Below are 25,946 nucleotides of genomic sequence, written 5' to 3'. Positions count from 1 at the left end.
CACCACCCTTTCTTTGACAGAGCCCTTGCCTCTTTCAGTGCATGGTCTGGCAGAGGTTCGGTCATGTGGCTGTGAAGGGAAAAGGAGCCCTGTGCTGATGACTGATTAGAACACAGTTCAACGCAAGCTCAACTTCAAAAGACCAGTATTACCAGTGTGGATCTCAGGAAGAGTTCTTATAATGCTGGTAAGCGCATGACTCCAGAAGGGGAAAAATAATATTTAATAAATATAACTTTTCCTATTAAACTCCTAGTACAGATAAGTTATTAAAAGATAAGAATTTTTGAGTAGTAAGTTTTACTATGTTAAGGTGCTAAGACTGTGAGGTTTTATTTTTCTATTATTAAAATGCTACTGGGCAATCAATTAAAGTTGACCAGATCTCAGGTACTTCCTGACAGAGGGCAAAACATCTCGACAAGAGGACAGTGAACCAGAATCTGATCATTTTTCTACTTGAAACTACTGATTTATAGGAAATATAAAAAACCACACGAGGGAGCTGAGGGAGTTCAGGTCGTGGCTCAGTGGTTAACGAACCCAACCAGGAACCAGGAGGATGCGGGTTCCATCCCTGGCCTTGCTCAGCGACTTAAGTATCCGCCATTGCTGTGAGCTGTGGTGTGGGTGCAGAGTGGCTGGGACCCTGTGTTGCTGTGGGTGTGGCTGTGGCATAGGCCAGCAGCTGTAGCTCCAATTCGATCCCTCACCTGGGAACTCCCATATATGCCATGGGTGTGGCCCTAAAAAGCAAAACAAACAAACAACAGAAAACTCCACATGAATATGTTAAACTATACTTCAGGAAAACGATTACCCAGTCCATTAAAAAAATAACTGTAAGAAAAAACGAGATGGAGGGAGTAATTAAAAGAGACCTGGGGAGTTCCCGTCATGGTGCAGTGGTTAACGAATCCGACTAGGAACCATGAGGTTGCGGGTTCGATCCCTGCCCTTGCTCAGTGGGTTAACGATCCGGCATAGCTGTGGGCTGTGGTGTAGGCTGCAGATGTGGCTCGCATCCCGCGTTGCTGTGGCTCTGGCGTAGGCCACCAGCTATGCTCCGATTGGACCCCTAGCCTGGGAACCCCCATATGCCACGGGTGAGGCCCTAGAAAAGACAAAAAAAACAGAAAGACACACACACACACACAAAGCGATCTTGAAGAAATAACTAATCATAATGTATTGTCCTTGTCTGGATCCTAATCAAATCAGCAAAGTAAAAAATTACAACCACCATTTGTGGCAATATGACCCAAAAGGACATTAAAACTGAATGGATATTCATATGCTATCACTGACACGTGGAATTTAAAAAAAGAACACAATGAACTTCTCTGCAGAACAGACACTGACTCACAGACTTTGAAAAATGTATGGTTTCCAAATGAGACAGGTTCGGGGGGTGGGAGCATGCGCTGGGGGTTTGGGATGGAAATGCTATAAAATTGGGTTGTGATGATTGTTGTACAAGTATAAATGTAATAAAATACATTGAGTAATAAGAAAAACCTGACTGGATATACAATTTTTATTGTCTATTCAAAAAGAAACATGATCATGACACTGTCATTATTTACTATGTGATAAAGAATTGTGGTTTCTTTTGTTATTTTTTATTTTATTTTACTAATTTATCTTTTTTTGGGGGGGGTGGGGAGCCCTGCACTGGCAGCATATGGAAGTTCCCAGACTAGGGGCTGAACTGGAGCTACAGCTGCCAGCCTACACCACAGCCAGATCCTTAACCCACTGAGAAAGGCCAGGGATCGTATCTGCATCTTCATGGATACTAGTCAAGTTTGCTACCGCTGAATTACAATAGGAACTTGTTTATTATTTTTTAAAAATAAAATTTCAATTATTTCAAAAAAGGAGTCCTTCCTCTTAAAAATACATACCAAAAGTTTTACAGATGAAATGATATAACTAAGATTTTCTTTAAAATAATGAGTTGGGAAAGTGGTAGGGATTTAGCTTAAACAATGAATACCTGGGATGGGGGTCATACACTTTTTTTTTTTTAATGCTTGAATTTTTCTTTCCTTTTTTTTTTGTCTTCTTGTCATTTCTTGGGCCGCTCCCACGGCATATGGAGGTTCCCAGGCTAGGGGTCCAATCGGAGCTGTAGCCGCTGGCCTACACCAGAGCCACACCAGCCCCAAGCCACCTCTGTGACCTACACTACAGCTCACGGCAACACCGGATCCTTAACCCTCTGGGCAAGGCCGGGGATCAAACCCGCAACCTCACGGTTCCTAGTCGGATTCGCTAACCACTGAGCCACGACGGGAACGCCTTGAATTTTCCTATATTAAAATTTGTTTTAAAGAGAAAATAATTCAGACTAAAAAAAAAAAAAAAAAAAATCCCCCCCCCCGACCAAATTATTTACGCCCTTCTCTAGATGAATGTTGTACTGACAGTATAAATTTCACATTAACTGTGTTTCCCCATAGTTCGTTCTCCTGCAGGTGAACAGCGATGTCAGGCATACAATCACCAACCAAGGGAAAAAAAAGTTACATTTTATAGGATTGCTATAATTTACAAATAAGTAAAGCACTACTTCTCTCCAGTATCACAATGAAATGGAAATAACTGTTATGTCTATAATTGTATTCATGAAAATGGGATTAAACGTAAAACATCTTTCTTTCAAGACCCACCAAGACAAATGGGCAGTTTAGCCATTATACAATAATCAGCATCTGTACGCTGAGCGGTAGCCATGATTATTTTTACTCCAAAACTGGGACGGTACTCTCGCTTTTAAGTAGTATCAGAAGTTTAAGTAGTTATTTACCTTTATAAAGAACTCTTCTGATTTAAATAAGTCCGCTAAAACCACAATGACGATGTCCAGAATGTACAAACTGAGGCATTTAAGAAATCACTAGTGTATACTCTTGGGACGATTAAGCACACTACCAAGTAGTTATATTTTAAGAGGTTCTCACATCTTGTGTCCAAAATGAAACGCCTGTAGATCTTCTCTTTTCTCGTGGTCGCCGTCGCTCTCTGATAGATTTAGGTTGTGATTTATCTTCTCCCTCTTTCTCCTCTTCTCTCTTTTCTCCTTCTGTTAAAGATTAAAAAGAATCACATGGCAGCAATGCATCTTGACAATATTTGGCAAAGTAAATGCGAAAAAGTTCTAAGGCAATCTCCTTTGTGAAGCCTTCTAAAATTCTCTAAATAGCAATAATTTTTGCTCCTCTCAGCGCTCCTGTAACACTTGGTTTAAATATCAATCTTTATCTCCCACTAGATGAATATATCCTTGAGGATCAAGATGAGAGCACATTTTAATAACTTCATTTTTCCAGTGCCTAAAACACAAATCTTGCTTAAAAGATACACTTAATAACGTGTGATGAACAGAAAACACCTGAACTGTACAAAGAGAAGGGGCCCCAGTTATTAATGCCTGACAAGGAGATAGTTATTACACCCCAAATTAACAATTCAAGAAGAAAAAAACAAACAGCTTGTAATGATGGAACTGCGATTAGGCATCATAAAAATTTATCAGTTTCTGCGTCTACCATTCCCGGTCCTCACTGAGTAGTAGAATGAATACAAAATTCATTTCATTTCTATCTGTATCTAAGAGCAAACCTTTTCTTTCCCCTCTAGAAAAAAAATTATCTTTTATTAAAAAAAAACCAACATAAACAAATGTTACTCTTCAAATTTATTCCCTCCCTGGGACAGTTAAAGAGCTTCAGACATATGAGAAGAGTTATTAGGGCCTCTGAATATGCTTTAAAATAAGTAGACCTATATGAAACAAAAGTAATACTAAAAATGAAAAGACTCCTTATGTTATTAGCAGAGTTAAAAGCAAAAGAAAGCCCCAAATTGTAGTATTAATAGGGGTTTTAAATGTGTTTTTAGATATACTTTAGAGCAAAAGTCTCAAGCACCAATATCTACAGTGGCCATGGAGGTTACATGAAGGGTAAAATGGCCAGCGGGGGCGCTATCCCAAGGGGGTGCGAGTGGGGCTGCTACTACTTCGCTTTGGTCAATTGCTGACATGGGAGAATTCAGATGCAGTGCCGCCAAAACTTCCAACCTTTCAAGAGAGGAACTTGTATGCAAATACCTTAATTTTAAATGTTGGTTCAAAGTTTCTACAAACATTATGTGGGCCTCACAATTAATGGTTTAAAGAACTGAAATATCTCAACAACCAACACAAGAAAAGCAAGCTGAAAATTGAAAAAAACTTACTTTTGTGAAGTTTAGTCCCATACAATTACTGATATTCTCACGACTAATACTATGTTATGCTTTTAAAATATAAGATGCCTAAAATTGGGGTTAACTTTATTTAGTACTCATCTCTTATCTAAGAGATAACTAGTGTTTATTTATATTTATTTATTTATTTTTAATTTTTTAATTTTCCCACTGTACAGCAAGGGGGTCAGGTTACCCTTACATGTATACATTACAATTACATTTTTTCCCCCACCCTTTGTTCTGTTGCAACATGAGAATCTAGACAAAGTTCTCAATGCTATTCAGCAGGATCTCCTTGTATAAGAGATAACTAGTGTTTAAATAGGAAGTTTATACAAAATAATGGGAAATGTTATGGTTAGCATCAGTACACCAATAGATAGCTGAGAAAGAGATCTATTTCTCAAGAAATAAGCATAAAAACAATTTTGTTTTGGCAAAGACATTACATGATCTACATAACAGGCTAAAAATGTCCTGAAACATAATTTTTAGAGAAATGCAAATTAAAACTACAATGAAGTACCACCTTACCCTGGTCAGAATGGCCATCATTTAAAGAAATCTACAAATAAGAAACAATGGAAAGAGTGTGGAGAAAAGGAAATCCCCTCTACTGCTGGAAGGAGCATAAACTGGTGCAGCAACTCTGGAAAACAGTTTGGAGGTTTCTCAGAAAACTAAAAATATAGCTGTCATGTGATACAGCAATCCTACTGCTGGCCATATTATCTAGACAAAATTATAATTAAAAAAGAGACACACACCCCTATGTTCATAGCAGAACTATTCAAAATAGCCAAGACATGGGAGCAACTTCAATGCCCACTGACAGATGAATGAATACATGGTGCATGTATACAATGCAATACTACTCAGCCATAAGCAACAACAATGAAATAATTCCATCTGCGGCAACATGGACAGACCTAGAGATTATCATGCTAAGCGAAGTAAGTCAGACAGAGAAAGACAACTATCATATATCACTTATATGTGGAATCTAATAAAAATGATACCAAAGAATTTATTTATAAAAGAGAAACAGACTTACAGGCACAGAGAACTTGCAGTTGCCAAGGGGAAGGGGGGGGGAGAAGGATGGATTGGGAGTTTGGGATTAGCAGATGCAAACCATTATACATAAAATGGATAAACAACGAAGTCCTACTGTATAGCGAAGGGAACCATACTCAGTATCCTGCGACAAACCATAATGGAAAAGAGTATGAAAAAGAGTATGTGTGTGTAGTTTATGTGTATATAACTGAACCACACTGCTGTAGGGCAGAAGTTATCACACTGTAAATCAACTACACCTCAATAAGAGAAAGTAAAAGAGGAGTTCCCGTCGTGGCGCAGTGGTTAACGAATCCGACTAGGAACCATGAGGTTGCGGGTTCGGTCCCTGCCCTTGCTCAGTGGGTTAAGTGTCCGGCGTTGCCGTGAGCTGTGGTGTAGGTTGCAGATGCGGCTCGGATCCCGCGTTGCTGTGGCTCTGGCGTAGGCCGGTGGCTACAGCTCCGATTGGACCCCTAGCCTGGGAACCTCCATATGCCGCGGGAGCGGCCCAAGAAATAGCAACAACAACAACAACAATAATAACAACAACAACAAAAAGACAAAAAAAAAAGAGAGAGAGAGAGAAAGTAAAAGAAGAAGTTACTTAAGAGTAATAAACTGCTTCTAGAAATAGTCTCTCGTACCAGTTTTTCTACCCTGACTTTTATATGCAGATGGACATAAAGACTTTCATGAACTCTTAGGCTGTAAAGACAGAGAATTCAATGCCAGACCATATAATTTTCTATTTTTATTTTCTACTTTTCTCATTCTCAATCGTCATGTTCTGTTTAGGTAGAATAAGCCCCAGTTTGAGATTATATTTCTTCCGTTAAAACTATTAATTAGGAAAAACGAACTCAAAGAATTATCTGAAGGAAAACAGTGTTTTCGAAATTTGGTCTTCTTACCTCTTTCATTTTCTTTTGCTGATCCTCTGGAGTAAGCAGAAGTTATACCTACAAGACTGTTTGGCCGGTTGAGCTGACTTGAAGCATAGAGTGAGCTGCTCATGGTGGACAGCGAAGAGGATGGAGTGGCTGAACCGGAAGTGGAGGCTGGTCTGTAGCGCTGGTAAGTCTGTGAAACATTAAAATCAACCCCCTTTTGAAATATTAAACACAGGTAAAAACATATATAATACTTAGATTCATTTCAAAGGAAGAGCAATGTTCCAAAAATGCCAAAGTACTTCCGACTTCCAGTTAAAACCCTTCTGAGTTTTTGCATGCGGCTCGTTAGTGTGCCCATCTCTTGCATGTTGGGACTCATATAAACCATCCACACCACTTGACCCAGCTGTGTTGCTGGAATTCTATTACCTCATCGAATGTTCTGGAGTACTTCTGCTTATATTCATCTTCCCTAGATGTTTCTGACTCTTTCTTTTCTTCTTGCTTCTCCTTATCCTGCTTTTCTTTTTCTTCTTTTTCTTTTTCTTCATTTTCTTGTTCTCTGGTTCGGGTAGAACGACTTCTTCCTATTGTTTTTTCGGCTTCCTGAAGATCAGTCAATGTCACCCCCTGAACACAAAAAAGATAAATTTAATTATGAGAGATATTACAGTTTATTTCAAAGGGATACTTTATAAGCAGATAAATTACATACGAATGCATTAAAAGTCAAATATGCATGTTTGAATTGGTTTCTAAGAAGAATCATTACAAGCAAGCACAATAATAGGTACTGGGGGGACTTCTCTGTGGCTCAGCAGTAACAAATGTGACTAGCATGCATGACGATATGGGTTTGATCTCTGGCCTCGCTTAGTGGGTTGAGGAGCTGTCGTTGCTGTGAGCTGTGGTGTAAGTCGCAGATGAGGCTTGGATCTGGCATTGCTGTGGCAGTGGTATAGGCTTGCGGCTGTGGCTCCAATTCAGCTTCTAGCTTGTGAACTTCCATATGCTGTAGGAGTTGCCCTAAAAAAAGACAAGAAAAAAAAAAGGTACTGAGAAAGAAAGAAAATATGTATAAGAAATTGTCTCTACATTCAAGAAATTAACAAAATAACACAGGAACTGACATAAATACCATATGAATATATGAATTTATATGAATATTCTCAACAAGTTTAGAGAAAGAAGGAAAAGCCAATGTATGTACTACTGTAAAAAATAATTTTTGAAGGTTAGGTCTTGAAAAGAATAGGATGGATTTCAAGAAGTGAAAGTACAAAGACAAAAAAATATGTTAAGATTATAGCAAGCATAGTTTAGCTGAAATATAAGTAATGGTAAGGATTAAACAGCTGAACCTGGACGTTGGAGCTCCTCAAACACACCAAAGAGAAGGCACAAAGGGATGGAGGAGATATAATCTGAATGGCAGGGAAGAGGTAAGAAGACGAAAACCAGCTGCAGTGGTATTTTTCTCACACTTGAGCATCAGCCTCTTGATACACACAGTATAACAGACCTATTTCCCACCCATTCCAAATACTCATAGAATTATTATTATTATTTTTTTTTAGTGCTGCACCTGCAGCATATGGAAGTTCTCGGGCTAGGGGTTGAACTGGAGCTACAGCTGCTGGCCACAGCCACAGCCACAGCAGCACCAGGTTCCGGCCGCACCTGTGACCTACACCACAGCTCATGGCAATGCGGGATCTTTAACCCACTGAGTGAGGCCAAGGATCCAACCTGAATCCTCATTGGGAATTCACGGATTTCTCAGACATCATGTGTGATTCATATATGATTAACACTTATCAAATATTCTGAGCCAGATGCTGTATTAGGAGTAGAAAAATAAATACTCAAAGAACTCCAACAGCATATGCTAAGAAGATGGAACTGCAATATCAACAGCACAGTTATATACAAAAGGCTTCAGCAGGATTACTAAAGCAGCTTCTATCTTTTAATATCTACTCATATCATACACTGACTTCAGTATTTTCACACAACAGTGAAAAAGGGAAGTGTAATTTATGTTGAACTTTCATGTATTACATATATCAAACATACCTGTGTTGATCTTCTAGACTGTCTTGCTTGTCTAGATCTTGCTTTTCTTTGGGATTCAGATTCTTCATCTCTAACAGGAGTGAGGTATGATCTACAGTAATAAATAAAAGCTGTTAGTTGTAGCTTCAGTGCCTGTGCAAGCAATCACAGACAAGTGGGCACAAACGAAACAGCTACGTCTTTTAATGGATTTTAAGGACGAGTCTTCTGAAAACGGTCAGTCCCATCCGAAATTCAACAATGACGTCCGAAGAGTTTTTTAGATTGGAACTCCTCATATTAACATATATTTTTTTAAAGTTCTTCCTAGCCACAGGGTAGGTTTTTGTCTGTTTGTTTGTTTTGTTTCTTAAACACTATGTAACATCATTCCTCCTGGCTACTTCCTTGATTCCCTGCAACCCACCCTAGATGATATGCAATGTGATCTGGTAAACTCGTCTTAGATCTCAATGTCTTTTTATGATAAAATGGTTAGGCCTGAATGCGCCATTTAGGATACAGAATGATGCTGAGCAAGCAGCACTCCCTGTATTCTCATCACCATGCATTTATTAATAACGTTTTTTGGCAGACATCATACTCTTCTTCATACTTTAAGTTTTCTAAAAATTTAGGTGGTTTTATACAATGAACTACCTTAAAATCAGCATCTTACTCCTGGATCTTAGATTTTCTGATACAGAGAAGAGAATGTGGCATTTATCTTCACTAAATTTGATCTTATAAATCCAAGCCTATGTTCATGTTCCATCCTGTCATAGGGTACGCGATTTCAAAAACAAACAATCTATGTCAAGAGGTAAATAATGAATTAAAGGGTCACACAAGCAAAGACAAGACAGAGAGCCCTGCAACATAAGAAAACCTCCCTCCAATGATCAATATTATTTGGGAAGTAGAATTGTTAACACTATCTAGTTATATTACTATCTAGCTCCCATCTCTCAGAGAACATTCTGAAGTTGAGTATTTCTATTTTCTGTTGTTTAATTAAGTGTATCAAATTTTGGACTTCCCGTCGTGGCTCAGTGGTTAACGATCTGACTAGGAACCATGAGGTTGCGGGTTCAATCCCTGGCCTTGCTCAGTGGGTTAAGGATCTGGTGTTGCCGTGAACTGTGGTGTAGGTTGCAGACGCGGCTTGGATCCAGTGTTGCTGTGGCTCTGGTGTAGACTGGCAGCTGCAGCTCCGATTAGGCCCCTAGCCTGGGAACCTCCATATGCCGCGGGAGTGGCCCTAGAAATGGCAAAAAGCCAAAAAACTCCACAAAAACCACAACAGTGTATCAAGTTTATACCACCTGTCCCTATTTCCAAACGCTACTTCTCTAAATGCTCTTTTGCTAACTTTAGTGTTCCTCTCAGTTTTGTGATGCACTCTGCTCTTTAACCTCCCTGATGTTATTCACATGTTTATAACAAACTTCGGAATTTCTTGGTTTCATGCCTTCCTTATCTTCTATTTTTCTGTGTCCTTTAAAACTCTAAGTTCAGAGAGTACAACACATCTTCAAACTCAGAGTTATTTTCGTTTCTTCAGAATTATTTTTATTTATTTTCTGTCTTTTTGCCTTTTCTAGAAGGGCTGCTTCTGCAGCACATGGAGGTTCCCAGGTTAGGGGTTGAATCAGAGCTGTAGCCACTGGCCTACACCAGAGCCACAGCAAAGCAGGATCCGGGCCGCGTCTGTGACCTACCCCACAGCTCATGGCAACACCATGCACTGAGCAAGGCCGGGGATCAAACTCGCAACCTTGTGGTTCCTAGTTGGATTCGTTAACCACTGAGCCATGACGGGACCTCCCCAGAACTCTTTTTAAGGAACCCTCATTCTTTCTGATACATAAGAATGCATTTTCTTGCTCTCCGGAGTCATGACTCTCTGTCTAAAACTAGAACGCGTGATTCATTATTCCAAGGATTCGCCTCCCTGGATAACTAATCCTAAAACGACAAAGCCATTTCTCACCCAGGATCCTAGTTGCCTCAATTTCATCAGTTAAGTCTGACTTATTGTTATAGTTAGTTCTAAAGACTGGTTCTCCTTGATTCTACTTTCATTACACATAAACTGTAAGGAAGGTAAGTCAAGAAATTCTCAAAGGGGTGTTTCTATTTGAATGAGATTTCCAGCAAACTTAGAGGAAGATGAAAATCCCATCACTTTCTATATTTTGACTTTGGTTGCTTTTATCATTTGAGAAAATATCACATTTCTCTATTTGGTTGAAGAATTTATGGCACTCTATCATAATGATATAACTTTTTTTCCTCTTTTTTCTTTGGTTTTCTATCATTTTTTACTTCTAGGTTTTTAGAGTATCTTGAATGATTGTCTTTTTTCTATCATAGTAGCACTATATTTATCTCATCAATAAGGCACAGCTCATCAAATCGAAGCATTTCACTGAAGAGCTCTATCTTACCAAATTTGGTGTCTATTAAAATATTAGTACTAATTTAAGTTCATAAAATTTAATTTTTAAAATTAAAATTTTAATAGTTTTGTTACTTGAAAAATGGAAGTCAAGGGAAAATTCACTAAATAAAACATTTATTACCATTTTCTTAGTCTGACTTTCTTTTAGTTGAAATTCTGCTACATGTGGCTTCACCTGTACCAATGTGCAGATCCAAAGAGATGAATACAACTGGTGGGAGACCTGCCCTCTCTCCCTTTTATGATGCTCAAAAGCTGGATGCTTCTTTCCCCCATTGTTTTATTATTTCCATTCTGTCTATAAATCAATTTTCTTGAGTTTTAAGGTTTTTATTTAGCTGTAATAGACACGTCCTCATTTTTATAACAACTCCAGTGATTTTCTGGGACAAGAAAGAGGATAACTGATAAAATTTAAATCAGAGTTTGAGAAACATTAGTTCAGGAATACAATTTTTGTATTGGTTGTTGTAGAAGTTGGTTATATAAATGTGGAGAAGGCTGTACCTTCCAACCTTCTCCAAGGAAATAATATATTAACTAAAGGGTCTGAAAAGGGCTGAGGGAAGAAAGCTGTTTTAACTGTGCTTAACTCAGCATTTCCCCAGATCCTTTAAGTACGTCTATTGAGTGTGGAAAAGTGCTCTGTGAAATATCAGCTTGTAAAATGTACTCCAATGGCGACTTTTTTATCCATTCATTTCACATTTACTTATATACCTGCTGGCCTATGCAAGTGATTGCCCTTTGGACTTTTACCAGACGAGGAGAAAGAAGTAACAGAGATGAAACCTACATGTGGTGGCGAATCTGGTTAAAAAAAGTTTACAGCAGCCCAAACGGCTGTGTGCATCACTCTGGCATTTCATGAGCTGCTCCAAAGGTATGAATGAACATGAACTGTTGAATTCTCATTCCCATTATGTATGATCAGAGTTTTCAGATTTAGTTTAAAAAAGGGAAATTTTCATTGCCATTGCGCCTGTTTACCCTCACGGCAAATAGCACTATCAACCACCACTTTCTCCTCCAAAGAGCCTTGACTCCTTCTCAACAGTTTGAGGCTGCCACAAACACTAACAGAGCTACGTATCACATCTGGCTTAACATATGCTGGTTAGGGGAATAAAAATTACCAGCGGAAAGATTGCAAAATCTCTTCATTGAAAATTTTCATACGTGTGTGTGCTCCATATTAGCATAAAAAACCAGTCTATCAATTTGTATGCACGATATGTTTTCTGTGTTTGACAGCCCATCTGATATTCAGTTCCTTTCTCCTCCCTTGGTCGTCTAGACAGAGCAGACCTCTAGGAAGAGAAGATAGATAACTCACATTTTTTATGTTTTTAATTCCAAAGAGCTGATCATCAAAAATATGGCAGAATATACCAAATTCTGCTGCTGCTTCAATCACTTTATGTCACACTGTCCTACTGGATCTCTTTCTTACAACTACATAGGATATATAATTTTGCTTGCTAGTCTTAGACTGCTCAGTATTTTCTGAACTCAAATGTTATGCTTTTTGTTTTTGTCTTTTTTTGCTATTTCTTGGGCCGCTCCCGCGGCATATGGTGATTCCCAGGCCAGGGGTTGAATCAGAGCTGTAGCCACCGGCCTACACCGGAGCCACAGCAACGGGGGATCCGAGCCGCGTCTGCAACCTACACCACAGCTCACGGCAACGCTGGATCGTTAACCCACTGAGCAAGGGCAGGGACCGAACCTGCAACCTCATGGTTCCTAGTAGGATTCGTCAACCCCTGTGCCACGACGGGAACTCCGTTATGCTTTTTTAAAATTAACTTTTTTCCCCCAGTAAAAGCAATTATTTTATGTATTATTTATTTCACCAACATTTATTGGCTGAAATATTTATATTTATTTATAATATTTATGCTTTGGTTAGTCAACCAAACTACACCTCTAAAAAACTGAATACCAACCCTTGTTTCTCATTCGGCATTTTTCCTTCCACAGGGAAGAAAAGTGGGCAAATAGGAGCTGGCTGAGCCAAGGGAAATGACAGAAAAAACAGCTATACCAAACCAACATTTCCATGTGAATTCATACCATAAATATGAAGTTATTAGAAAGGTACTGTTTTAGAGTTTGAAAAGACTGTGGAGAATTAGAAAAACTTAAACAACACAAGAATTTGCTATTATGCACCATCTACTTAAAGCTGGCTTCTCCTCTCTACTCCCCAATGCCTGCTCCCCCTAATTTATCAATTAGAAATTTTAATCAAAACAGAAAAATTCAAGAATACCGTGGAATTTAACAGAGTCCACGGTAAACTACATAATACCTAAAAGTACATATGTAAGAGCACCTAAAAATGGCATAAATGTATCAATGTCTTTCAGTCACAATATATTCTTAAATCATCATATATACATTTTGGGGGCAAATTTTCAACCACGTACATTTCAAAACCATTAGTGAAATTTAATTAAAAGACAAGAAGAGGCCAAAACCGCAAAAAATTATCTGACGTGAAACAAAACACAAACATTAATATTGAACATCACTGAAACAAGTAAGACAAAATTTCTGTAGTGGAGATGGGGAAAAATATCAATAGATATATATTTATTTCTCGTGTTATTAGTATCTGTCTGTCCTGATAATACTGCCAAGTATTCAGTTCTCAGTATTTAATGTCTTCTAAGATTAATTCTAAAAAGTTGAAACAACTTTCTGCAACAACATAAAAAACAAAGAAATCTGAGATTAAGAATCATACTTTGCCTGTTCTGAAATAACTGATGATTCTGGGGAGACATTCATTAGGCTTTAATTGTCATTGAAAAAAAAATTTAAAGTACAGAATGCTAGAGATAGAAAGGATTCTAGAAGTTAAAAATTATATAAATCAAACACTTCAGGAGTTCCCGTCGTGGCACAGAGGAAACAAATCTGACCAGGAACCATGAGGTTCTGGGTTCGATCCCTGGTCTCGCCCAGTGGGTTAAGGATCCGGCGTTGCCGTGAGCTGTGGTGTAGGTTGCAGATTCCACTCGGACCTGGCGTTGCAGTGGCTCTGGCGGAGGCCGGCGGCTACAGTTCCGATTTGACCCCTAGCCTGGGAACCTCCATATGCTGTGGGTGCAGCCCTAAAAGGTCAGAAAAGACAAAAAACAAAAAAAGAAAAACCAAAAAAACCCCCACTTCACTGTACAGAAGACGGCAGGCAAAGAATGCGAACCTTAGGCTTAAGGCAGAGTAAGGAGTAAAAAACTCCGAACCCTTTCCCCCTTTGACTGCCCACCTTCCAAAAAAGCAAAGCCCTCAAATTCATTTTTTTTTTTTAAAGAGAATGATGAATGTCTATGATCCTCTAACTTTTTTGGCCCTATGATCTCAATGAAAACACCTCAAGAACTTAAAACTGACTAAATTTAAGAGAACGACAAAGCAAGAATAATTAAAATATGATGCGGCCCGTACTGGTTTTCAAATCAAAAAATGCTAACTTTATCGTGGTGTCATAGGAGTATCATTACATTCACCCTAAAAATAGAAATGAATCATAAATCTATAGATAGAAACTAAAGATGCAATGATGAGAAAACATTTTTTAAATTAATCTTTTTTCAAAATACTTAATGTTTTGATACCTTTCATCTATTCGCCACAAATACTACTGCACGAATGCTACGCCTCACAACAGACCATGCACTTTGCTCGGCCCCAGAGACAGACTGTCTGTACATGAACACTATGTGCCAGAAATAAAACCAAATTCATCTGGTCGGTATTTTAGTTAGGGAAAATACCAGGTACGTAGCTCATTTTGCAAGACTAAAATATCTTCAAGGGTTACATGTAGTTTCCCAAGATGCTCTTTCTCAAGAGGGAAAAGCAAATTCAGAGCTGGCGTTCTGCGTCAGCTGCAGACAGAACTCTGCACTGATGATCCAGCAGTCTTGGGCCCAGCTTTAGCTCTCACACTTACTACAGTGTAAAAGGGGAAAGCCACCGATACTCTGAGCCTCAGTTTCCTTCTGTAAAGGACATCACAAAAGACCCTAAATTCCTTTCCACATCTATGACTCTACACGAGTTGGCTGCAATAGCAAGAAGTGAGCACTTATTGTGAATATGTTTAAGCACAGAAATACATCCACAGACCTTTTAAAAAGTTTAATTAACGAGTGCCTTCTTGGTACCAGTATTAAAACTAAGTAAATGTTTTAAACATAATTATTTGGCTCACATACACACATAAGAAGCCATTCTTCACCAAGAGAATTTTTAAGTGAAATTCTCAAAAGTAACAACAACGAAAACAGTTAAGCATTCATCACATTTCTTAATAATGGGGCTTGTGTGGAGGAACAAAAAGAACAATAAAAAGACCTGTTTTTATGATGTTACATCTAGTTTTCCATGAGTGTGATTGTACGTGTTTAGATTTTCATCACAAAAATGGTCTGAATCATAACAACCATCAAAAAACCTAGGGTAACAGTTCCCGTGGTGGCTTAGTGGGTGAAGAACCTGACGTGGTGTCCCTGACGACGTGGGCTCGAGCCCTGGCCCCGTGCAGTGGATCAAGGACCGTCCACAGCTGCAAGCCGCGGCACAGGCTGTCGACGTGGCGCCAGCCCGGCGTTGCAGCGGCTGGGGTGCCGGCCAGCCGCTACAGCGCCGATGCCATCCCTAGCCCTGGAACGCCCATAGGCCACGGGTGCAGCGGTAAAAAGAACACAAAGCCACCTCGGACAGCTAGGTACGGGGACGACTGTCTAGCTCACTGCTTTTGAGTGAGAACATCCCTTCCGTCAGAGGTGGGTTACCACGCTCAAATGCTCGTCATGGCTACTGCATCACTTTACCCAGTTCTGAGCTACTGTAGCTTGTCTCACGTATTAACCAAATGAAGAGATGATCACCCACTTACCAAGATTAAAAACAAAAGCAAACGGACAACGCCCATCGCGAGGCAAGACGTAAGAGCGGTCCTGTTAGAACCTTTACACACCTGCGTCTCTCCCTGACCTCCGAAGTGGAGGAGACAGTGCCAGCAGTAGTGGTGGTCAGGGTTGTGGTAGAGGCTGCAGCATTGACAACAGCTGGAGCGACAGGGGTGGTCAAGGCGGTGGGAACACTGTCCTTGTCTTTCTCAGTACTATCCTCAGCCCATAAACGATTTGAGGTACTACGACATCAAAAGCAGCAGCACAAAAAGAGAAAAGGAAAACAGCTCAACAATGAAAGCACTTTCAAGCAGCTGAAAACATGAAAACTACAGGGATGGATTTTTTTAAAACACAAAGTGAGACATCGTTCAACAAAGAACCAAAAAGAGCTGTCAAAGAGAAATGTTCATTTTCAGCACCTAATTCAAGGAAAGTGTGTTAAGTCAGGAACGTAATTTTTCCCTCCAGATCATGCATGATCACCTCTTTTCAGGACCAATTTTTGTTTATAAATAATTTAAACAAGGTCAGTGAAAAAAATCCAGAGCCCCACAATCTTCTAAACAAAAACGCATGCACAAACGTAAGCACACAGTAGGTCTGAACACAAAATGGATCTGTGACTCACCTGCTTTGTGTGCCTGCTGAGGAAGAACCCGTTGTAATCTTTGTAGTAGTGCTTGTGCTGGAAAGCAGGCCCTTCTGAAGCCCAGCTGCAGAGGTAACTGTTGGTGTTGATGTGGTGCTTGGAACACTAGAACTAATCAAATCGTCTTGTCTTCTACCAAAGGAGCAACTAAAGGAAAGAGTCATATCTATATAGAATGTGTTGGATGTGTATTCTATAGCTAACGCCTATACACTACACAGATTCGCACGGCCAGGGAAAATCTAAAAAATTGTGTTCCTGAATATAACACCGGCTCCAGCACCAAGAGCTGCGTCTACAACTTGCCAGAGTCCATAGGATTTCACTCACTTGGCGGTGTCTGATTTTAAGGCATCCCTCCACCCGCCAGCAAGATTCAGAGATGCTCTGATAGTGTACATTTCTGGAACTATTCCAGAACATACGGTCATGCTAGGTTGGGTCTGAGAAAAACATTTTGGTTTGGGTTTACTCAGGGAAAGTCAAGACTTTTCACATTTTTAAAGAAAATTGTTTTAGCAACAGGTCATATCTGTATGAGCGACCCATGCCTATATTACACTTACTGATCTTTTATGCTTCTTTTTGGTTGCTTTTAGCAGAGAAAATAATGCGTAGGTTTTCCACTCCCTCTCCAATATGCTATTACCAACATTCCAATTCAAGGTATTTCCACTGCTCTGAGTTCTAAGACAAGCAGAAACTCTCCAGGTCACCAAGTGAGATCAATTAAATCACTTATCTATTTCAGCTGCTTTAATCAATTACATAATCGGCTTCAATATAATTATAACAAGCTCCTTTCTAATATGCCACAATCTAAAAGATATTTCACAGTATATCAAATTTAATTAAAAAACAAATAGGAAGGTGTAAGGTGGAGCGTATTTTCACCCATCTTTAAATATATATTCTGTCTTTAAATGAAGTGTTACTTAAACAAATGCATATTTAATAAAAGTACATTTTTAATATTATATTAAACTAAGGGCTCCAAACTGCTTCACATTTTAGTAAAAGAATACACAGAAGTTACTGAAGAATTATGTTATTACCTTTTTTGATAAGTTGATCCTTCATTAATTGAGCTATTCTTTTTGAGATCATCTTCCCACTTTCTTCTTGTATAAGAACTACTTGTTCGCAAACCTAAAGAATCTCTGTGAAAAGAGTATCTTTCAGATGCTGGTAGGTAATTTCAAAATAGGGTTACAAAAGCTGTACATTAACTAACGTTAGCAGAAGTATCAACTAGCAAAATTCCTTGAAAAACACTTTGGAACAGTTATTAACAGGGGAAACCAATTCTAGCTCTAGGCTTCTCTCCCTCAGGTATAATCCTAACTGCAAGGGGGATATTAAGATGTTCATAAAAGTTTTATTTATGATCACAAAATACTACACAATTTATTTTTTAATGATTATTTTTTCCATTATAGTTGCTTTTAGACAATTTAAATGTCCATAGACGGAGGAGTGGAAATGGTTACTTTAACCTCAGCAGATCTACTCTATGGAACACTATGTACTGATGAAAAAAAAAATGGTTATTGAAAATATATACTAATATATGTACTGCTTATGAGAGCTCTGGTGAAAGAAAAAGTCGAGACACAAGAATGGATATTATAACGTGATTATAATTATGTTAAAAAAGTTCTCATCCTCTACGTGCTGAGAAGTAGGAAGAAACAACCTACAGTGCTGAGAGTGATTAAGGGCTTTCCTGTGCTCCTTCTCCTTTTCTATCATGACCTAAACACTTGGACGGCACATACGAGCCTGTGACCTGGAGTGCCGCCACTGTCCCTCACTTTGTTCCGCCCACCATGTCTTTTCGCTGGCTCTTTCAGCAGTAGGCCATGCCTGCCCCATGTCTCAGTGCCATGTTCTTGGTGTTTCTCCTACTAGGACACCCTCTGGCTCTTCCTGAAACCCACATCCCACAGAATTCCAACAACGCTCACATTTTAACTCTCAGGCCAGACGGTACAGATTTTAGAGTAAACACATGAAGCAAATCACAATGAACCCACCTGTTTTCCTTCTCCTCCATGTCAGATGTACTGGCGAGTCGTCTTGGGATTGTAGGTGCAACGTATGCAAGCCTTGTTCCTTTATTGTCTTTCTCCTACACAACAGGGAGAAAAAAAGTGAGAATAAATCTGTATGATGATCATAGGCGCTGGGACAAGTATTAAGGAAAGAGGATCCAACAATATATAATTATATAGCCATCACAGTGTATTTTATAATATTTCCATAATTCCTAGCTAAACTCGGAAACGGATGTCTACCAATATTTAAGTACTACAAGCACTGATAGCCTGTTCGAATTAATTTTCTTTTCTTTCCCTTTTAATCTAGAGTTAGATCATTATAAGAAAGAAAAATTTCTCCATACTTTAAGGACTTTTTCTAAAATTCCTGTAACATTATTTACAGCAATATAGTATTATAAACAAAATATCCTTACTTCTTTCAGAGAAATAAGGTCTCCAATAGGTTCACTGGTAAGTCCTAAATATTTATGTTACACAAACTATTTACTACCTTGATATTCTATGTTTTAAAAATATAACGTTAAAATATGCAAAACAAAAAATTACTTCTGTTTATCTAAATCTGGATGAGAGTGCAGCAACAATGGTAACTGAGTATTCTCATTACACTGGCATCAAGTACTTGGAAAATAACCGGGCGACAATTTCATACAAAATAAAAATATTAATATTATTTAATGAGAAATTCCACTTCTGAATTTGTCTCTTTTTAAGGGCCGCACCTGCGGCATATGGAGGTTCCCAGGCTAGGGGTCCAATAAGAGCTGTTGCTGCCGGCCTACACCGCAGCCACAGCCACAGCCACAGCCACGCCAGATCCGAGCCATGTCTGCGACCTACACCACAGCTCACGGAACGGCAACACCGGATCCCTGACCCACTGAGCGAGGCCCGGAATAAGAACCCGCAACCTCATGGTTCCTAGTCGGATTCATTTCCGCTGCACCACGACGGGAACTCCCACTTCGGAATTTCTTACCCGTGTAAACTCGACTACACATAAAGCAAGAAAACCATAGGGAAAAAAAATATCCAAGCACTAAAACTGCAAGAGAAAATAATCCATATACGTAAAATAACACTGAATGAACTGTGGTACATTCTATTTAATGCAGTTTAATTCTGCTTTTCAAAAAAGTTATTAATTGCTCACTAAGACAAAGTTGTGACGTATCAGATGAAAAGGCTGGGAGTTCCCGCCGTGGCACAGTGGTTAACGAATCCAACTAGGAACCGTGAGGTTGCGGGTTTGGTCCCTGCCCTTGCTCAGTGGGTTAAGGATCCGGCGTTGCCCTGAGCTGTGGTGTAGGTTGCAGACGCAGCTCGGATCCCACGTTGCTGTGGCTCTGGCGTAGGCCGGTGGCTGTGGCTCCGATTCGACCCCTAGCCTGGGAACCTCCATATGCCACGGGAAGCGGCACTAGAAAAGGCAAAAAGACAAAAAAAAAAAAAAGAAAAAAAAAAAGAAAAAGCTGGTAAAGAAATTGCAGTTACTAGGTAAATGCACCCTGTGAGTATAATCACATTCCACAATAAATGTGCTCATAAACTTTGAAAACCTTCCTTAATAAATAATCTTGCTCCTTGATACGCTTTATTGTAAATTAGCAACAGAATAAAGGATTCCTTTAATTGAGTATAGTCTCATAATTTATGTTTTGGGCAAATACATCTGATCTTCCCAATTATTATAATTCCACACAGGCATGTGTTTAAGGGAGGTACACTTGTATTATCATATAATTCATGAAGTCAGGTGAATTAAGTTGACACAAAAATCCAATGATACATAGTTGAAAACGCAATAGATTTGATTTTCCTGGAAAACAAATTACAGTTTTTATAGAAACCAAATTGTGAAATAAATTACCTTTTCTTTATTATCCAAAGAGGAGGAAAGTCTAGGACTTGAAGCTGAACGTATAACACCTGCAGTGTCTTTTTCTTTCTGTGCCTCTTTAGATGCGGTTATCTCCGCAAGGGCGCCGTAACTGCCAGTCTTTCTAAGTCCTAACCTCCAGGATGCAGGAGACTCATCTTTCCTCTCTTCTTCTTTGGGAGAAATTTTTGTAGCTGGAGTTGGAAACTGTTTTTTATTTTTAAAGAAAAGGAAAAAAATTATTAGGCCTGGTCAGTCCTTAAGCTGGAAATGGCAAGCTTAGAGATAGGATGTTTAAAATTACAGTTAATAGTTTCAGGAGAAACACTTACTACCAAGTAGGTTAATGTCTTAGTCAAAAATGTAAAGATCTAAAACTGAAAAAGGAAATATGACCTTTCCAGATGTTAGATTTAAGAAAACACACTCCACACTTTGTATCACACAGAAAAATTATGATGCAAATCCAGAGAACAGAAATGAGCACAGCATAAGGACTTAAAACCATGCATCTTTGGGACCAATCAATATTCACATTAAACTTGTTATGCTGTAACCTAATATAAATCCTTGCACATAGAAATGCCTCACCATAGACTTTTCACCCTTACTGGGCACAAGAACAATGCCAGTCTTGCGCAAGCCCTGCCTCCATGATGCAGGATCTACTGATTCCACCACAGGCATGATGGGAGCAATGAAATCATACTAAAGCCAATTAAAATAAGACAGGTAAAGAAATGAAGATTGAAAGTATGAAAACAGAAACCAACATTATGTGCAAAGCATACTTTTTTCTTTATAAAAGAATTTTCTAGTAAATTAAAACCAAATAACTGGGTAATGATCCAATCTTTAAAAGTCACTGGGAACAAGTTCTAGTTATGGCACGAGAGAACCTGAAAGAATCTAACAGAGAAATTGCCAAGGCAGTTAAAGGCACAGAGAACAGATACTACTACTGTATGGTGTGAATAAACTATTGCACTTGAATTTTGTTTTTATTCATTTATATACTTGGGTTAAAAAAATTTTAATCCGGCATCATCAACAAGAAAGTAATCATTAATGCATTCCCAACTATAACAGTCAATTCAACAGTAGTTTAAATATCATAGCCTTACATTTACTGCTTGCTTTTCCCACCAAACATTAAACATTTCAACTAAAAACTATTTTTTGTACAAATTTTTCTTTCGTTTTCAGGGCTTTCCAACAGCCCTAAAAATGAAACATCTGCGATCCTTAACTAGTTCACTTTATCAACTTCATTTACTGAGTTTAAATATTCAACCACAGTTAAATAAAGACGGTTAATGTATCAACTAACTACTACAAGCATAGGACACGGATAATTAAAAACCCCAAAAAACTTTCTTTCATACTTACTGCCAAGGTTTGTCATGTTAGCAGTGTAACAGAGCCTGTTAGAGCATCCATGAAGTGGGGGGCAACTTCCCAGACAAAACTTACAAGACAAGTACTTCCTATCAATGGGGCTGAAACTAGACTCAAGACAGAAAGCATTTCCCAGGTTCCAAAGTGGGCACTGAGGCATTTTCGGGTGCAGGAACAAAATCACGGTGCTGTGGGAGATTTTTAAAGTTGTGAGAAAAGTACAGTGACGTCTGTTGGACACTGTACAGACGCCATTACGAACTTATTTGTACCTATTTCTTAATAAATGTAACAAAGAGGTGTTTCTTTTGGCCAAATGGCACTGTGAAAAAAATCAGGAAAATACACCTAGGGGCTCCACTGACTGAGAAAGCCCAAGAAGTTTCTGTAATATTTTACGAATATGATAGGCACTGAGACAACTGGTTGTTGATTTCAGAGTCAAGGTACTTGAGAACAGAGGCTGGCAATCCTTTCTCTGTAAAGGGCCAGATTGTAAACTTTAGGCTTTGTTGACCACAGTCTCTGTTTTGAACTACTCATCTAGGTTATTTTAACACAAAACCAGCCATAGGTAATACATAAGCGAATGAATGTGGCTCCGCTACAATAAAACTTTACTTAGGGACAATGAAATTTGAATTTGTGTCACAAAGTATTCTTTTGATCCCCCCCCATCCCTCCAACCATTTAAAAATACTAAAACCTATACATATATACATATGTAGGACTGGGTCACTTTGCTGTACAGCAGAAATTGACAGAACATCATAAATCAACTATAACAGGAAAAATAAAAATCTTATAACAAAAAAATATTAAAACGATTCTAACTTTCAGGCTGTACAAAAAACAGGTAGTGGGCGAGCTCTGGCTGGTACGCCGTGGTTAGCCAATCCCTCCCTGCCTCAGAACCTTCCAACCTGGAAACAAATTTATTCTTCTATGATAAAACAGGAAATGCTATTTGCTGTGCATTGCAACAGAAGCTAACATGTAACAAACGTCAGGCCCCAAACGAAGTGTTTTCCCATGGGTTAACTCATTTAATCTCACACCCACCCAATGAAATGAAAGTATTATTATTATTATTACTGCTATTGGCTGTGCTCCCGGCACATGGAAGTTCCCGGGCCAGGAAGCAAACTCAGCCACAGCAGTGACAATGCTGAATCCTTAACTGCTAGGCAACCAGGGAACTCCACTCCTGTTTTAGAGTTGAGAAAAATGAGGCAGTATTACCAATTTTGAAACAGATATTTGTTGTACTGTTGATAATACCTCCTTTCCAACTACGATGAATTTGGATTTAAGTACTGGTTTATACACTTAAAGGCAGCTTTCAATGTGGGGTGTATAAAAGAACCTCTCTAAAAAGCTCACGTATACCTATTCCCTGAAACTCTTGGTTTTTGTAAACAGGACACTATCTGGACTTTCCTGCGGTTCCTACCCTCTTTCCTGGTCTTTTTGTTGCTGCTGGTAGCAGCTTCCCTCATCAGAGTCTTGCAACGTCAGTCCTCCAAGGGTCTGTGTTCAGCTCCTCGCTTCTCTCCCTTTCTTCTCCTCAATCTAGGAGCAGGGTCTTCTTTACACCCTCAGGCTAAACAGGACTTGTCCACAATTTATTCTCAAATCTGCTCTTCTCTAGCTCAGTCTGACTCCTCAATTCCCAGTCCTGAACTTCTACTTACCTGTAGAAGGCAGTGTCTAGAAATACAAGTGGAACCTGAAACACAACATGTTTGAAGCCACCTTTCTTTCCAAACCAATTCTTTCTCAGTTCTCAAATATTTCTGCTACCGGCACCAATAATCTCTTTAAGCCTCTAAATTTGAAACTTCATAGTCATGTCTCTGTTCTCTTCTTCCATCTATAAATTAAGTGCCAAGTCTCTAAATCTCCTGCTCGCCTTTATAAGAGCACTGCCACTTCTCTGGATTACATCATTAAAAAAAAAAAAAAATTTTTTTTTTTTTTGTCTTTTTAGGCCATACCCATGGCATATGGAAGTTCCCAGGCTAGGGGTCCAATCGGAGCTGTAGCCACTGGCCTACACCAGAGCCTCAACAACGTGTGATCCAAGCCACGTCTTCAGAATGTTACAACAGAAGCTAACATTCAACAAATGTCAAGCCCCAAGCTGAGACCTACACCACAGCTCACAGCAACGCTGGATCCTTAACTCGCTGAGCGAGGCCAGGGATTGAACCTGCTTCCTCATGGATGCTAGTCAGGTTCATTAAGTGCTGAGCCATGAAGGGAACTCCGGATTATATTCTTACCATTGGGCAACTTCAATGATTTTCTAGTAAGCCTTCTCTCAATCACCCTCTCACTTTCAAATATACTTGTACACTGCTGCTAAATAACATGCTATAAAGAATGAATCTCTCATGGCCTTGTTCAAACATCTGTGATTCTCTACTATCTGTGAAATAACAAAAATGGTACCACAGAAATGAAAACATCCCCTATTTTACTTTGTAGACATATCCTATAAATCAATCTAGATAACTCAGTTTTCCTGCAAAATATTCCACATTATCTGTACTTTAATTACAGTTTCTCTTCTCTCTCTTCCAACAAACAGTACAAACTCTCCTTTTAGACAAACCACTTCCTACTCACTCCTCAAGATTTATCTCAAATGGGGCGTTCCCACAATGGCTCAGCAGAAACGAATCTGACTAGTACCCAAGAGGACGCCGGTTGGATCCGTGGCCTCGCTCAGTGGGTTATGAATCCAGTGTTGCTGTGAGCTGTGGTTTAGGTTGCAGATGTGGCTCAGATCCGGCGCTGCTGTGGCTGTGGCGTAGGCCAGCAGCTACAGCTCCAATTCGACCCATAGCCTGGGAACCTCCAATGCGAGTAAGGCCCCCAAAAGACAAAAACAAACAAAAAACCCTCGAATGTTCTAATTCCACTACTTCAAATCAGTTATTTCCATTTTAAACCCATCATTTACAGCGCCCACTCTCTGACAGCTCAGCTAGTAGAGCTAAGAACCGTGGTGGTGATATAACCATAATTAGCATGATGATAAAACCATCATTTACAACCATACACTTTTACTGGCATACTTCACATACCTGAGCACAGAGCAGTCTTTTATCAAATTTTACTATGCTTAATAATTAGATTCAAATGAGCCAGAACACTTAATTCCAAGGAAATTCTGAATTTTTACCAACTAGGAAAGAAAATATAGTTTACACTTACTGGAATTAATGTGTATAAAGAAAATATAGTTTATACTTATTGGAATTTATGTGTATACAGGACAGCAGGTAATCTTTTTTAGAGATAATATTTATTTTAACTAGAGAACTTTAACAATAAACTTGTTAGTTAAAATTTTAATATAAAATGTATATTATTTTATACATTGGTTAGAACTTTAACAATAAACTTGTTAGTTAAAATTTTAATATAAAATGTATATTATTTAACTTATTATAAGTTAAATAATGTTATAAACTTATTATTTAGTTAAAATAAATCATAAGATCAAACAGTCTTAGAGATTAACATATCCACAAATCCCAGGCCTGATCTCACTGCTCCAGAAACAGTTCTTTAATTTTAGCTGAAGAGTTAAGGACTTAAGATCATTTAAAGTGAATAATACATTTGTTTCTCTGTAATTATCATGAGCTTTAATAGAATACAGTGATATTTAACACTGTTTTAGAACTTCTAGTTTTGTGGTCTATTCCTTGCCATGAATGTATGTGCTTGTGTTTTATATATAGTTTATGTTTTGGTGGAAAAAGCTGGAGAACTTAAGAAAACTCTGTCTAAATATTAGAAGCAGACTAGTGAGTGGCAACCTAAAAATAGATTATACTTTTAATCAAAAAACCTCTTAGAACAAATTGACAAATTAACAATTCATCTAAGGAATTTTCTGTTAGGTCTCTAGGTTACAGGAAAAATCTTGAAACAAACTTAAAAAAAGACCCCACTAAAATGATAAATTAAATACAGTGTCATTGAACATGATAACAGGCTTTAAAAGTCATATAATACTTGACGGAGGATAAATGAAAAAATGAATGTATATATATGTATGACTGGGCCACTTTGCTGTACAGAAGAAATTGTCAGAACAATGTAAATCAACTATAATAGAAAAAATTAAAACCTAAAAAAGAGTCATATAATACTAATAAAATTGCTCTTTCCATTAAAAAAAATACTTCAGTGTTTTTGTACACCATGACTTTACTGCTTTGAATAAAATTGGCTACAAAATGTTAAGAACAAAGACTGAAACAACACAATCTTTAAGT

General features: G+C 38.6%; 1 protein-coding gene across 6 annotated transcripts in view; it reads right to left on the bottom strand.

Annotated features, from left to right (window-relative positions):
* PPP1R12A (protein phosphatase 1 regulatory subunit 12A) overlaps positions 1-25,946 on the bottom strand; it is a 150,358-nt gene that overhangs the window by 21,775 nt on the left and 102,637 nt on the right. For 4 of the 6 annotated variants that reach the window (XM_047788363.1, XM_047788365.1, XM_047788367.1 and 1 more), the window contains exons 10-18: positions 20,245-20,460; positions 18,348-18,442; positions 17,367-17,471; positions 16,291-16,458; positions 15,725-15,901; positions 8,289-8,379; positions 6,642-6,842; positions 6,231-6,399; positions 2,967-3,088 (exon numbers count right to left, since the gene is read on the bottom strand). In XM_047788363.1, the coding sequence (XP_047644319.1) occupies positions 2,967-3,088; positions 6,231-6,399; positions 6,642-6,842; positions 8,289-8,379; positions 15,725-15,901; positions 16,291-16,458; positions 17,367-17,471; positions 18,348-18,442; positions 20,245-20,460 (1,344 nt within the window). The remainder of the gene's footprint in view (positions 1-2,966; positions 3,089-6,230; positions 6,400-6,641; positions 6,843-8,288; positions 8,380-15,724; positions 15,902-16,290; positions 16,459-17,366; positions 17,472-18,347; positions 18,443-20,244; positions 20,461-25,946) is intronic. The other 2 variants (XM_047788364.1, XM_047788366.1) reach the window with 2 other exon arrangements.

Source organism: Phacochoerus africanus, chromosome 7, assembly GCF_016906955.1.
Source record: "Phacochoerus africanus isolate WHEZ1 chromosome 7, ROS_Pafr_v1, whole genome shotgun sequence".
Taxonomy (NCBI): Eukaryota; Metazoa; Chordata; class Mammalia; order Artiodactyla; family Suidae; genus Phacochoerus; species Phacochoerus africanus.
This window is presented reverse-complemented; position numbering and strand designations above follow the sequence as displayed.